The 13312-nt window shown below is 43.1% G+C and overlaps 1 protein-coding gene across 5 annotated transcripts in view; it reads right to left on the bottom strand.

The window, feature by feature from the left end:
• LOC110508645 (zinc finger protein 521) overlaps positions 1–13312 on the bottom strand; it is a 144418-nt gene that overhangs the window by 129130 nt on the left and 1976 nt on the right. For 3 of the 5 annotated variants that reach the window (XM_021589322.2, XM_036967103.1, XM_021589321.2), the window contains one exon: positions 4624–4680. Coding sequence is in view for 3 of the 5 variants with exons in the window: in XM_036967103.1 (XP_036822998.1) it covers positions 4624–4680 (57 nt within the window). In the remaining 2 variants the exon portion in view is untranslated. The remainder of the gene's footprint in view (positions 1–4623; positions 4681–13312) is intronic. The other 2 variants (XM_036967105.1, XM_036967104.1) reach the window with 1 other exon arrangement.

The following is a 13312-nucleotide window of genomic DNA, read 5'->3' as shown; positions in this document are numbered from 1 at the left end:
CTCTCTCTCTCTCTCTCTCAGGGAGTGATACTATTGAACGAAGCGCCTTGCCATGCCATTAGTGCAGTCAAACAACAAAGGAAATTAATAATAGAGAATATGATTTGAGAAGTGCTGGAGTGAAAGAGTCCCTTCCTCTTCCTGCTGTATGTAGAGAGCCCTGCAGTGCATTGATCTGTGGCTGGTTTAGCCCTCCTCCGCTGACGCTACGCTACCACTAGCTTGCACTACAGTAACAAGTACCTCGCCACCCAGAAAACCCCTCAGATCTAACACACTCTCCTACAGACACACACACACGCGCACGTATGCACAAACATGGTTGCACAGACACGCATGTAAGCGTGTACACACACACACACACACACACACACACACACACACACACACACACACACACACACACACACACACACACACACACACACACACACACACACACACACACACACACCCTCTTCCTCACACCCAGAGCTCAGTCCACTCCACTTTTAACTGGAGCAGGCAAACTCTCCCACAAAATGGCCCCAACCAGCCACAGTCAGGAGTAAAAGAAAAGTGTACATAAAAGGGAGAAGAAAGAATGTGGAGCATGTGGTTATAATTACACACAGGCAGTGGAGGCTGTGGTAAAGCCAAGCTGTGGATCTTAAGCCTTCTCTCCGGGTAAAAAAGCACTCTGCCTCATTAAATCTCCCATATAATACTGTTCCTGCCCTCCGCACTAGCTAACTATAATGCTGGCTTTCCTCTTTACCAGAGAACCTCTTTTGTTATCATTTCCCCCTTTCCTATTCTGCTACACATCAGACATAAGTGTGGCGTATAGAATAATAATACGCTGGGTACCTGGCTGTAAGACACAATGAACATACAGGCTCATAGAGGAACACTGCTGGGGTTCTACTTATGAGCCAAGCACTCGACACACCACGTCTGATTCAGCTAGGGGCTGGTCAAAGCCTTAATGGGTAGTGTGAACACGTCAATCACTGATCAGTGGCCTACAAGCACGAAAATAAGCTGATCCATTGTTTCAGTTGTTTTGTTTGTTTGTTTTTTTTTACATCCAAAGGGTCTTGATTGGGCACAATGGGAAGTGGTTTAACCATAAGATCCTATGCTGTTGGGTTTTAAACTCATACCGTTCTTGATCATTGGTCCAAAACTAGTATTTTCTGAAGGCACCACATGGCAGGTCAAATCAAATCCAATTCAAATAAAATGCTAATATTTGTCACATGCTTTGTAAACAACAGGTGTAGACTAACAGTGAAATGCTTACTTACGGGCCCTTCCCAACAACGCAGAGAGAAAGGAATAGAGAAATAATAGAAAAGTAATACCGTGATAATAAAACGAATAATAAATACACAACGAGTAGAGATAACTTGGCTATACACACGGTGTACCAGTCCCGAGTCGATGTGCAGAGGTACAAGGTAACTGAGGTAGATATGCAACAAGGAATATAGTAGCTAGGCAACAGGATAGATCATAAACAGTAGCAGCAGCGTATGTGATGAATCCCAAAAAAGTTTGTGCAAAAAGGGTCAACGGCGATAGTCCCAGTCGCTATTTGGTCTACTATTTAACAAACTATTTAGCAGTCTTATGGTTTGGGGGTAAAAGCTGTTGAGGGTCCTGTTGGTTCCAGACTTCAATGGTATTACTTGCCGGTGCAGTAGCAGAGAGAAGAGTCTATGACTTGGGTGGCTTGAATCTATGACAATTTGTATTGCCTTCCTCTGACACCGCCTGGTATAGAGGTCCTGGATGGCAGGGAGCTCGGCCCCAGTGATGTACTGGGCCGTACGCACTACCCTCTGTAGTGTCTTGCAGTCTTACGCCAAGCAGTTGCCATTCCAAGTGGTGATGTAGTCAGTCAAGAGACTCTCAATGGGGCAGCTGTATAACTTTTAGAGGATCTGGATCAAGTTGCAGAGGGAGGTGTTCAGTCCCAGGGTCCTTAGCTTGGTGATGAGCTTGGAGGGCACAATGGTGTACTCAAATACAGTAGGTGTTCCTTTTGTCCTGGTGGGAGAGGGCGGTGTGGAACGCAATAGAGATTGAGTCATCTGTTGATCTGTTGGGGCGGTATGTGAATCGGAATGGGTCCAGGGTGTCTGGGATGATGGTGTTGATGTGAGCTGTGACCAGCATTTTAATGCATTTCATGGCTACAGATGTGAGTGCTACGGACGATAGTCATTTAGACAGGTTGCCTTGGCGTTCTTCTGACGAGTGTCAGAGCCGGTGTCGTAGAATTCAATCTTAGTCCTGTATTCACGCTTTGTCTGTTTGATGGCTCGTCGGAGGTCATAGCGGTATTTCTCATAGGAAACAATGGGGTGACTTCATTGATGGCTTTTTGACGGTCTGTGGAGTCTGGTCCTGGGTGAGCAGTATGTCCTGCGCCGCCAACTCGTTGAAGCAGAAATATTAATCTATATAGAAGATTAGCTGTTCTGATGTCCAGAAGCTCTTGTCGGTCTTAAGAAACGATGTCCAAGACATGATGTGCAAAAAAAGCTAAAAGAAAATACACAAAACAGCAGAATTGGTCAGGAGCCACTAAAACAACAGCTATCCAATCCAGAGCCATTCTGAAGGTGAATTTACATGAAAGTTGTGACAAATTATTCAAAACAGTAATCTGCTCCTATATCGTGGTAAAGTTTTGCAACTTCTACTAGGATTCTTTACACTGCATCTGACGAGGGGGTTCAAAGAAAAACAACCAGACGAACTCAAATGAGAAAAGTGAGAAATTAATTTGTGCACACTCTTGATTTCTCCACAGGCAAACATCGATCGTGTCGCTGCTGTCTCTCTCCCTTCACTCTGGAGATGGCGGCTAGAGGGAGGAGGTGCGGAGGAGAGGAGAGAGAGGCGGGTGTGCGTGTCTGAGGGGGTCGTTGTAATCAGGGGCTCTCATTAGCCCGCCGTTGGCTGTGGATGACAGAAGGTCTCCCAGGGAACCAGGGGAAACATGGGCTCATAAGCCCAGCGCTTCATCTACTTCTGCTGGGGTGGCTGAGGACGAAGCCTGCCTGTCTCCCCAACCAACTCCCTCAGAGCCTGGATCTCTACCTCTACCAAACACCAACCAACGTGTAACCAACAACATACAGACCCTGCTTATCTACCAAACGTTAAGCAACACCCAGGAATTAATATAAAATACTACAACTGCAGACTAGACTGACATGGGCCTGGATGAAACACTCACGCAAAAACGATAGCCTAAGACGAATGATGGAGAGTGGTAAACACTGATCTGTGGGAGGGGGCTGAAGGAAAGAGACCTCCTCTCAGACACCTTGCAAAACCAATAAACGGACCCATCCCCACAGACATACTGTAGTGAAACATCCCTTGTGTTTCCAGTTTCTGCATGGGGATATCATATCTCTGTCTGAAGGGGCCCAGAGAGCGAGAGATAGGTGGGTAAACACAACTGACTCTACCGCCAGGTGCCAGGCAGTGTGTGTGACTGTGAGAACCCAGAGTCCTCAGCCTGCTGGGCAAAGCCATCCATATCAGGTTTAAAATAACCACACATGAGACTTAACCTTTCGCAGAGACAAATGAAATGAAAGAACGGTCGCGTGATCAGGAGCAGGCTTCATTCATAGTGGGCTCTCTGTGAGCCTGACCTGGATTACTGCTCTGTTCCTGGAGGGCATACGGTGAATGCCACACCAGCAGACAGGACACATTCATCTGCTCTGTGAGCTGTATTCTACCTCTATCTGAGGTTGGGAAACAAAGGCGTGAACACACACACACATACACAGGCGTGAATACAATACACGCACAATGCATGCATTTCACAGCATCTGATGTAACGCTCTCTCAACGCTCTCTCAAACAGACATGCACACACACACACACGCGCGCGCACACACACACACACACACACACACACACACACACACACACACACACACACACACACACACACACACACACACACACACACACACACACACACACACACACACACACACACACACACACACACACACACACACAGGTGAGCCAACACACAAGGAGCAGTAACATATCCGAGTGGTTGAAATACACTTCATTCCTCTCTGGAAAGACGATAGATCACACACACACACACGCTCCACTTTCCAGTCCAGAATGTGAAGCAGAATCTGGCCTTACAGGAGACGTTGAATATGGCGATGCTCCTTTGGGCTCAGGAAGCAGCCATTCAACCTGCCATTCGCCAGCTTTTCAAGCGTAATAATGTCAAAATACATTCTATCGTCATTACTGCCGTCACAGTCAGTAGTATGTACATCTAAATAAAAAGTTACGTGCAACTGAAAAAATGCCTTGTCTGGAAGGAATCAAAGTATTGTTTTTTACCAAGTGCGCATGTATCAAATCCAGCAAAAAAAATAATTATATTACTGATATTACCGGCCGTGACGGCAGTGTTGACTATAGTTTCTCAGAGAAACACCAGTAAGTACTGAACGTATTTTGACATTATTACACTTGAATCACTGCTTCCTGCCCTTAAAGGAGAATTGCCATATTCAACATCTCCTGAAAGGCCAGATTCTGGTTCACCCAAAATGATGAAATATGAAATGGAGCATTTACCGCTCGGAATCGCACTCTGCCCAGGACTGTGCTGCTCCTCTGTCACATTGTCTTCTACTGCCAGAAAGAAAGAGAGAGGGGAAAGAAATGGTTAACAGCAACAACGACAAAAAAACCTACAACAGGTTTACGCCTGTCAGACACATTGAGACTTTCTTTCCCTTCTTTGTTACAGATGTCTTATTATTTACTGTTACGGCTTTTCTGTACGGAAACTGCAGGAGATTTTAACAGCTCAACCAGTGCTTTGGGAATCCACACAAGCCTTTCAGATGGACGAGGTTTGGCAACATGGCGAGCAGTCACCCGCGTAAGTAACATATAGGACTGAGTAATGACCACATGAATTATACAATTCTCCCAAGAAACCCTCTCCCAACATCAACAGTGACCAACTGAAAAACGCCTTGATGACTGCGGAGGTTTCTGAGACAAAATAACGCCCAAGGTATTAGACAGGCGATATAGACTAACACATACGCTTCGGCAAAATGGTATTGTCACACATCTAAAAACACTGCATTTTAAACAAAGTTTCTGAACAAATATACAGTACATACTGACTTTTTTTTAAAGCACTTCACAGTATATGAATTAGCAAGTGTTTTTGTAACATTGATACTACAGTGATATTAACAATTTATCAGATTCTAAGATATTTATAATTGGATTTCTATGTTGTAGTTTTGAAAGACTGTGTTAATATATGCGTCCAAGGACAGTTCACAACATGCACCTAAATGTGGCATATTTGTGCGATTCTGAATGCAGGACCGTGCATTCAGCTCAGGCCTCAGTCAGTCAGTGACTCGTTTGTAACTGAGTGCTTGTCAAAGGAGTGATGGTTTAAACAGCGCTCCGACTAATTCATTAGCTACATGGCAACCAATCCTTCTGACACGATGTGGTATTATTGGCATTGGCCTTGACAAACATGACTTTAGCCTGTTCAAAAGGTAGGAACCTTTTTTTTTCACAGGGGGTCTGCTTTGAACTAGGTGACAGGTAGGGGGGAAAAGAGTTGCTTGCGGCATGTCAAGTACAAGGTACTAAATGGATTTCAGCAGCGGGAAGAGAACAAAAGACTCTCCCACCTGTTCCCTGTAAAATTAGGGTCTCACCGAGAACTTCTGACGTCTCATCGTTCCTCCCCTGCAGTTGAAATGCATTCTCCATTATGCCTTCTCAACCTTTCATTTCCCTTCAGCAGAGAGAAAGGGGAGCCTGACAGGACCTCCCGGCAGGGGGAGAGTGGCAGTGTGACTGCCAACGCCAGAAACCAGCTAGCGACACTTAAAAAAAAAGACACCAAATATCCCATACTTTGCATAATTAAGGCAGGGATCCTAGCCACTTCCTCTAAGGGGGGCTGGAGTCAATGTAGAGAGTGGTGTCAAGCAGCTTCTTCTGAAAATGGTAGTCTTAGAAAAAAATGTGCTATCTAGAAACTACAATGGTTATTCAGCTGTCCCCATAGGAGAACCCTTTGAAGAACCCTTTTGGGTTCCATGAAGAACCCTTTTGGAACCTTTTTTCCAAGAGAGTAAGAAAGAGATAGGAGTAGCGATGTCTCGAACCACCGGACAATATTGAACAAGAGTTGCATGTAAAGGAATTCTAAAAATCTGTCTTTATGACGTGCCGTGTTTAGGAAATGTGTTTGATTCCACAAAAGGAAGAACAAGAGGTCTGCACTCCTACCTGAGTCAGAAACCATCTATCCAATTTCAGTGAATAGAAAAGGCTTTTAATTGGTCAGAGCTCTGTTAGTTCATTTGTTAAACACATCACTAACATGGAAAGGACGAGGAGTTTTAAAAAAAGTATAACTTTATTTAACCAGATAGGCCAGCTGAGAACAAGTTCTCATTTACAACTGCGACCTGGCCAAGATAAAGCAAAGCAGTGCGACACAAACAACACATAGTTGCAAATGGGATAAACAAATGTACAGTCAATATCACAATAGAAAAATCTATATACATTGTGTGCAAATGTAGTAAGATTAGGGAGGTAAGGCAATAAATAGGTCATAGTGGCAAAATAATTACAATTTAGCAATTAAACACTAGAGTGATAGATGTGCAGAAGAAGAATGTGCAAATAGAAATACTGGGGTGAAAAGGAACAAAAAAAAAATAACAATATGGGGATGAGGTAGTTGGGTGGGGTATTTACAGATGAGCTGTGTACAGGTACAATGATCGGTAAGCTGCTCTGACAGCTGATGCTTAAAATTAGTGAGGGAGATATAAGACTCCAGCTTCAGTGATTTTTGCTATTCGTTCCAGTCATTGGCAGCAGAGAACTGGAAGGAAAGGCAGCTAAAGAGAAGTTGGCTTTGGGGATGACCAGTGATTGGGATGATACCTGCTGGAGTGGGTGCTACGGGTGGGTGCTGCTATGGTGACCAGTGAGCTGAGATAAGGAGGGGCTTTACCTAGCAAAGACTTATAGATGACCTGGAGCCAGTGGGTTTGGCGACAAATATGAAGCGAGGTCCAGCCAATGAGAGCATACAGGTCGCAGTGGTGGGTAGTATATGAGGCTTTGGTGACAAAACGGATGGCACTGTGATAGACTGCATCCAATTTGCTGAGTAGAGTGTTGGAGGTTATTTTGTAAATGACATCGCCGAAGTCAAGGATCGGTAGGATAGTCCGTTTTACGGGGGTATGTTTGGCAGCATGAGTGAAGGATGCTTTGTTGCGAAATAGGAAGCCAATTCTAGATGTAATATTTGGTTGGAGATGCTTAATGTGAGTCTGGAAGGAGAGTTTACAGTCTAACTAGGCACCTAGGTATTTGTAGTATATGGACACAGTGATAAAGTCCCCTTAGAGCCACCGCACATAGATAACTGTGTCTCTATCTTTTTGTCTCACCAGTGCAGAAGCCTCGACTCGTCCTGTGGAGACATACATGCCTTAGTGAGTGAGCCTGAGTCCCTGTGAGTCTAATGAGTTTCTCCAGCGCTGTTGAGCACCTTGCATCCAGCATCATTTAAATGGGCCAGGATAGAGGGGGGTTACTAATAAAGCCCTCGTGTTTCGTACAGACCTTGGTTGGGTGGAGGGATTGTGTGTGTGTGTGTGTGTGTGTGTGTGTGTGTGTGTGTGTGTGTGTGTGTGTGTGTGTGTGTGTGTGTGTGTGTGTGTGTGTGTGTGTGTGTGTGTGTGTGCGTGTGTGTGTGTGCGTGTGAGTGGGGGGGTGGTTCATTTTGATTACTGTCCCTGTTGGCGAGATAAGTGAGTTGAGGCAGAAAATTCCATTTTACAATGCCATCCAAACTTATACATTACAGGAGTGTCAGCCATGAGTCGATGATTTGTCACCACTGTGAACTTATTAAAAGTTTTGGCCAATTAAACAAAACAAGCAATTTACATTCTTGTTGTAAAATTGTTGTCCCATCACTCCATGGGAAGTTTTAATGGATTTGAAAGGCTGCTACCTACGTGGGCCATTGGTCATCCGATCTAGCCTGTCAGATACACAATAATTGACCCATGGTAACGCTCTATAAATGTAACGAAAATCCCTCAGCAACGAACAAAAATACACATTTCACCAGCAATTGCTGCAATTTTCAACGAAAATGTATGATAATACATCTGGCTAATTGAATTAATGTATACTAGAGCTGCCTGATAACCATCTCAATAAGACAGAATCTATTACGTAGATGAATATAGAACAGCATACATACGGAATATCACTTCAGCAACACAGCTATCAGTTCATTAATTTGACAAGGTACATTGTGTCACTCTGCCAGTAACACACTGCATTTATAATTATGCTGCAATGTTTTGTTGATACAACACATGGGACCAAATCAACACTGTTCCTTGGATTTTTATACGTGTAACAGAAATAATGTCATCTGACAACAAGTGTTGAAGAGTTAAAGGTCCACTGATTAACACATACGAACTAACAAACATGATGGCCATTTAGGAGAGATTGGCAATCCTATGGCAGGACTCGATCCTTCAAAATGTAATCTACAAATTAATTACCAATCGGTAGAAGAAAAACACCAAGAATAAGACTTATGGACAGACGTCCACAGTAACAGCTTCAGTCAATACAGTATTCTTGTGAATAAATGTAGAAACAAATGTGCCAAACAGAACACATTCTAATGAAGAAGTGAATGGGCGCTACGCACTGCAGTCGGGTTATCAATTGCTCTAATCCATCAAATGAATTCCTGTTGCGTGTCTGTCTGTCTGTCTGTCTGTCTGTCTGTCTGTCTGAGAGAAGAAGGGCTGATAGACACACACACACACACACACACCGCCCTGAGTCTGTCTGTTCTTGTATATGTGAGCTGCGACAGTGTGACTCATCTGGTTGGTTACAGTGAGCTTGGACATTACAGTGTGGAGCACAATGGCTGTGTAATCGGCCCTGACTGACCAGGAAGGAGACTCTCGCCACAGGGACTACAACTCAATTTAGCTGGGGTCACCAGGTCAAACCTCCTCAATTAGTACAAGGGGGAGAGGAGGGGAGAGGACACACACTGCACATGATGAATAACTTTCTTAATGAGCATTATTTGAACAGGTGCTGATTAGTGTCATAAACAATTTGCAATGGAGAAGCTGTGTGTTAATCATATGGCATAACGTTTGTAATCCTTCATGTACTTTATCATGTCAACAAGTTATGAATATGAGTAGTAATTCTGAAGTAGTTTGAAATCAAATAATACCTTATTGGAAATAATAATACTATCAAAGGATAAATAATCATACTAATATTATGGATATTGGATATTATGATAATGTACAATACATGATATGTATTTTAGACAAACAAATGCATCAGGAAATCAATCACTGACAGCAGATGGGGGGGGGGGGGGGGGGGAGACAGACACCATCTCCCCAGCAGTCAGACAAGCCATGACAACAGGAGAGACACATGCCATGAAATAAGAGGAGATATCGGCCAGCTCCCGTGGCACCCAGACAAGCCCAGCACAACTCACTGAGCCCCAGCTTCCCGCATGTCAAGAACACTGACAGCCAAGTTAATGGTATTTCTATGGCTCCATCATCATTTCCTTAATGATAATACTAGCCATAGTTTTGTGTCACACTAGAAAAGTGCTAATGGGTGTTATACCACAGATCATTAATTGTAAAAAAAAAAAAAAAAAAGAGACTAAAATATCGGGGGCTTATAAAGAAAAAACTGTCATTAGAGATGAATAAAGCTTAAAGTAGAGGAGAATAAAGACGAATAGTGAATCTACCCTGTCTTTCACTTGAATTATTTAAACCAAATGAGTGCAGCTCTTATCTTTTTATTTTATTAATATGAATAGATACTGAATAATTATTCTTCATTCATATTCACAACAACAAAACTCTGACGCTCTAGTATGGCCTAGTTGCACTCACTTGGTTTTCGTTAGGGTAATGACATTTGGATTGTAAAAGCAGAAAAAGTGGCTATGGATCCTTTGAGTACAGCACATCTGCCTAGTGCCATATTGACCATGTTGGACATCAATAAATGCATTAATATTATTGTACTAGGCACAGATGGAGACATGGTTGAACTATGGTTGAACGCGCAACCTTTGCACCACTTCAAATCACCTCACCTAAATATGACAACGATAATGCAATGACAAATACAAAATGGTGAGGTGAAAAAGGTGTGTTTATCAAGGCAAACTCAAATGTGTTACCGAGCCAAAGCAGGGTTCTTTTTGACAGTCAGCCTATATGACACAGACGGTCTGTGTTAGCTGTTGATTTTCATAGCATTTTCTTGACTGTAATAGTCATTCATACTATTTCCATATTATGGATTCATATGAACCCGTATCAAATGGCATACAGTCTGCTTCTATCCGATGCCAAGCCAAATCCCAGAGTTCATCCATGTAATGATGGAACTCATCTCGTGGTAAACATCAAATATTTAAGGTGTATATGACACGACAACCATTTCATGAAATCCTGCAATACAGTAACTAAATGGTGCAGAAAATATATTTATATATGCAGACGACGGCTACCCTGGAAATATCGTTGTCAGCCAATGAAAACGTTAGTGGAGTGAGACCGACTTCAGAGTGTCATTTGTGCTCTAAGAGAAAATCTCAACTCAGTCTCTCTCTCCCTCTCTCTGCTCAGGAGGTCTGTGAGCAACGTGGCAGGCAGGCAGGCAGGCAGGCAGTCACCTACTGTATGTGCAGATTCTGGACTAGTCTGTCTGAAGGATCCTCATCCTATGCCTCCTCACTGTGACTGAACAAGCTGCTGACCCAACACTTCGGGCACATCCCGTGAAAACAAAATGACGACGCACCCACTGTAGTTGAGAGACGTAGATAGTCTAGGATTGAGTAAATGTCAGTGATGAGGGTGAAGTGTTTGCATATAAGCGAATGATGTATGGTCTCGTCCTGTGCCATCTATTCCCCTGAGCAATAGCGTCGCCGGCTCCGTCTCTCAGACTTAATTGAAACAGGACTTGTAACGTTGCCCTTTTCCTCGACGGGACCAAAACATAACCTCTGACTCCCTCCAGCATCCAATTGAGAAAGAGAAGAAAGGCGTACACATTCCACAGACAGAAGGGAAAAGGAGAGGCACCATCAAGGCTTTATTCTGTCCTCGTTCTCTCTCTGTACATGCTCTCTCCATGTTGACCGATACCACATGGCCCTGGCCCTGTCGCCGGTCATGATCGGGATTGACCTTCCCTACATGTGCCAATAACGTGTTATTTTACTGTCACTGTGAGGCATGGACACTGACCAGTATCTCTAACCCACAACACAATGATACTGTCTCTAACCCACAGCACAATGATACTGTCTCTAACCCACAACACAATGATACTGTCTCTAACCCACAACACAGTGATACTGTCTCTAACCCACAACACAATGATACTGTCTCTAACCCACAGCACAATGATACTGTCTCTAACCCACAGCACAATGATACTGTCTCTAATCCACAGCACAATGATACCGTCTCTAATCCACAGCACAATGATACTGTCTCTAATCTACAGCACAATGATACTGTCTCTAATCCACAACACAACTAAACACGGAGCACTGTCTATTACCAACACAACAACACAACAACACTGACCACAGTGTCTAACCCACAATAACACAACAAATGACACACTTTGTGTTGGATGCATATTTTATGTGGTTGAAAATGAAATACTGTCCGTTTTTATGTCGCTGAAAAAAATGGCACGTTTAGGCTACAAAACACTAAACGCACATTCCCATTCTCTGCAGATGCTGAAAGAAATCAATCATATTTCTCCACTCCTGTTCACGAGACAAAATTAACAGTAGGTCTATCATTGTACTGCAAGAAACAATTATGCAGGGTTTATATAACAATTATAACAATTATGACAGGCTACATGTGAAGCCTGCAGTTAGTGTCCAGCCTTCTGTTACTATTCCAACTATAAAGACAGACCCTTGTATCTACTGCAGTAGATTTTGAGAGGGGAAATGCACTCTGACAGACACCACCAAATACAAACAGTGAAACTATGCAAAACCCCCAAAGCATGTCATTTCCATAGCAATTCTGTTTTGAAAATAAAAGCTGTCTTGTGGACATCTGTATTAGTGTGGCTCCATTCTTACAGGCAGAGGTGGACAAAGAACAATAAGCAACATCTGCCTACTCTCTTCTGATTCTGATCCAAACTCGGGGAAATATCTATGACGTGTCCACACTTCATGTCAACTTTACTGCGGGAAGAAAAGCAAGCTGTAGGGAACATATGGAAGTAGGAACAATTTATTCAACCAAGCTGTTGCATTCGGATCTCAATAACAACGCAAAAACAAGCAGTGAATGCCATCACTCAGACAAGACTTAAAATATTGCATGCGGCAACGTTGTGTGACAAATACTGTATACCCACACACACTCAACCTAAATCAAATCAAATTGTAGCTGTCATCCTGCTTCGTAGACAACAGGTGTAGACTAAAAGTGAAATGCTTACTTACGAGTCCATTAGCAACAATGCAGAGTTAAAGATAACACATTTTAAAGAAATAGATTTGAAATAGTGGCACGAGGAATAAATACACACTGAATAACTAATACAAATAAAAAAGTACAAATAACATGGCTATATACAGGGAGTACCAGTACAGAGTAAATGTACTGGTGTACGATGTACACACACAGACACATGGATGCTTGCGCATGCACACACACACAAATACACACACAAGAAAAGCATGCACACACACACAGAAGAGATGCACACACACACCGAGAGAAAATAATTGCACACACACAGACTAAAGAAAAGCATTCACACACACACACTCACACACACACACACACACACACACTTGTAGCGGATTGGTGAGAACATATATTGTCTAAGTGATTTGTCTTTGGAGAATAGAAAATGTAATTTCACCTACTGCATCAAAACCAGTCAATGCCACCAACGTGTGCTGATGCTGACAAAAACAGAAATCTATCTATAGAGGCATTGTTGACTGTGCATAGAACCAGCAGACACAGACACACTTGAAAGTCTGTGACAACAATAGTGATATGTGCATGATGCACTCACATTCCCCTCACTCCTGGGTATTGATTTAAAATGGTGGCTGTAGGAATGTTACCACAGACCATGTAATCTTCCTTTGCGA

Source organism: Oncorhynchus mykiss, chromosome 28 (assembly GCF_013265735.2).
Source record: "Oncorhynchus mykiss isolate Arlee chromosome 28, USDA_OmykA_1.1, whole genome shotgun sequence".
NCBI classification, from domain to species: domain Eukaryota; kingdom Metazoa; phylum Chordata; class Actinopteri; order Salmoniformes; family Salmonidae; genus Oncorhynchus; species Oncorhynchus mykiss.
The sequence above is the reverse complement of the archived record's forward strand: the minus strand, read 5'-3'. Positions and strand labels throughout refer to the sequence as shown.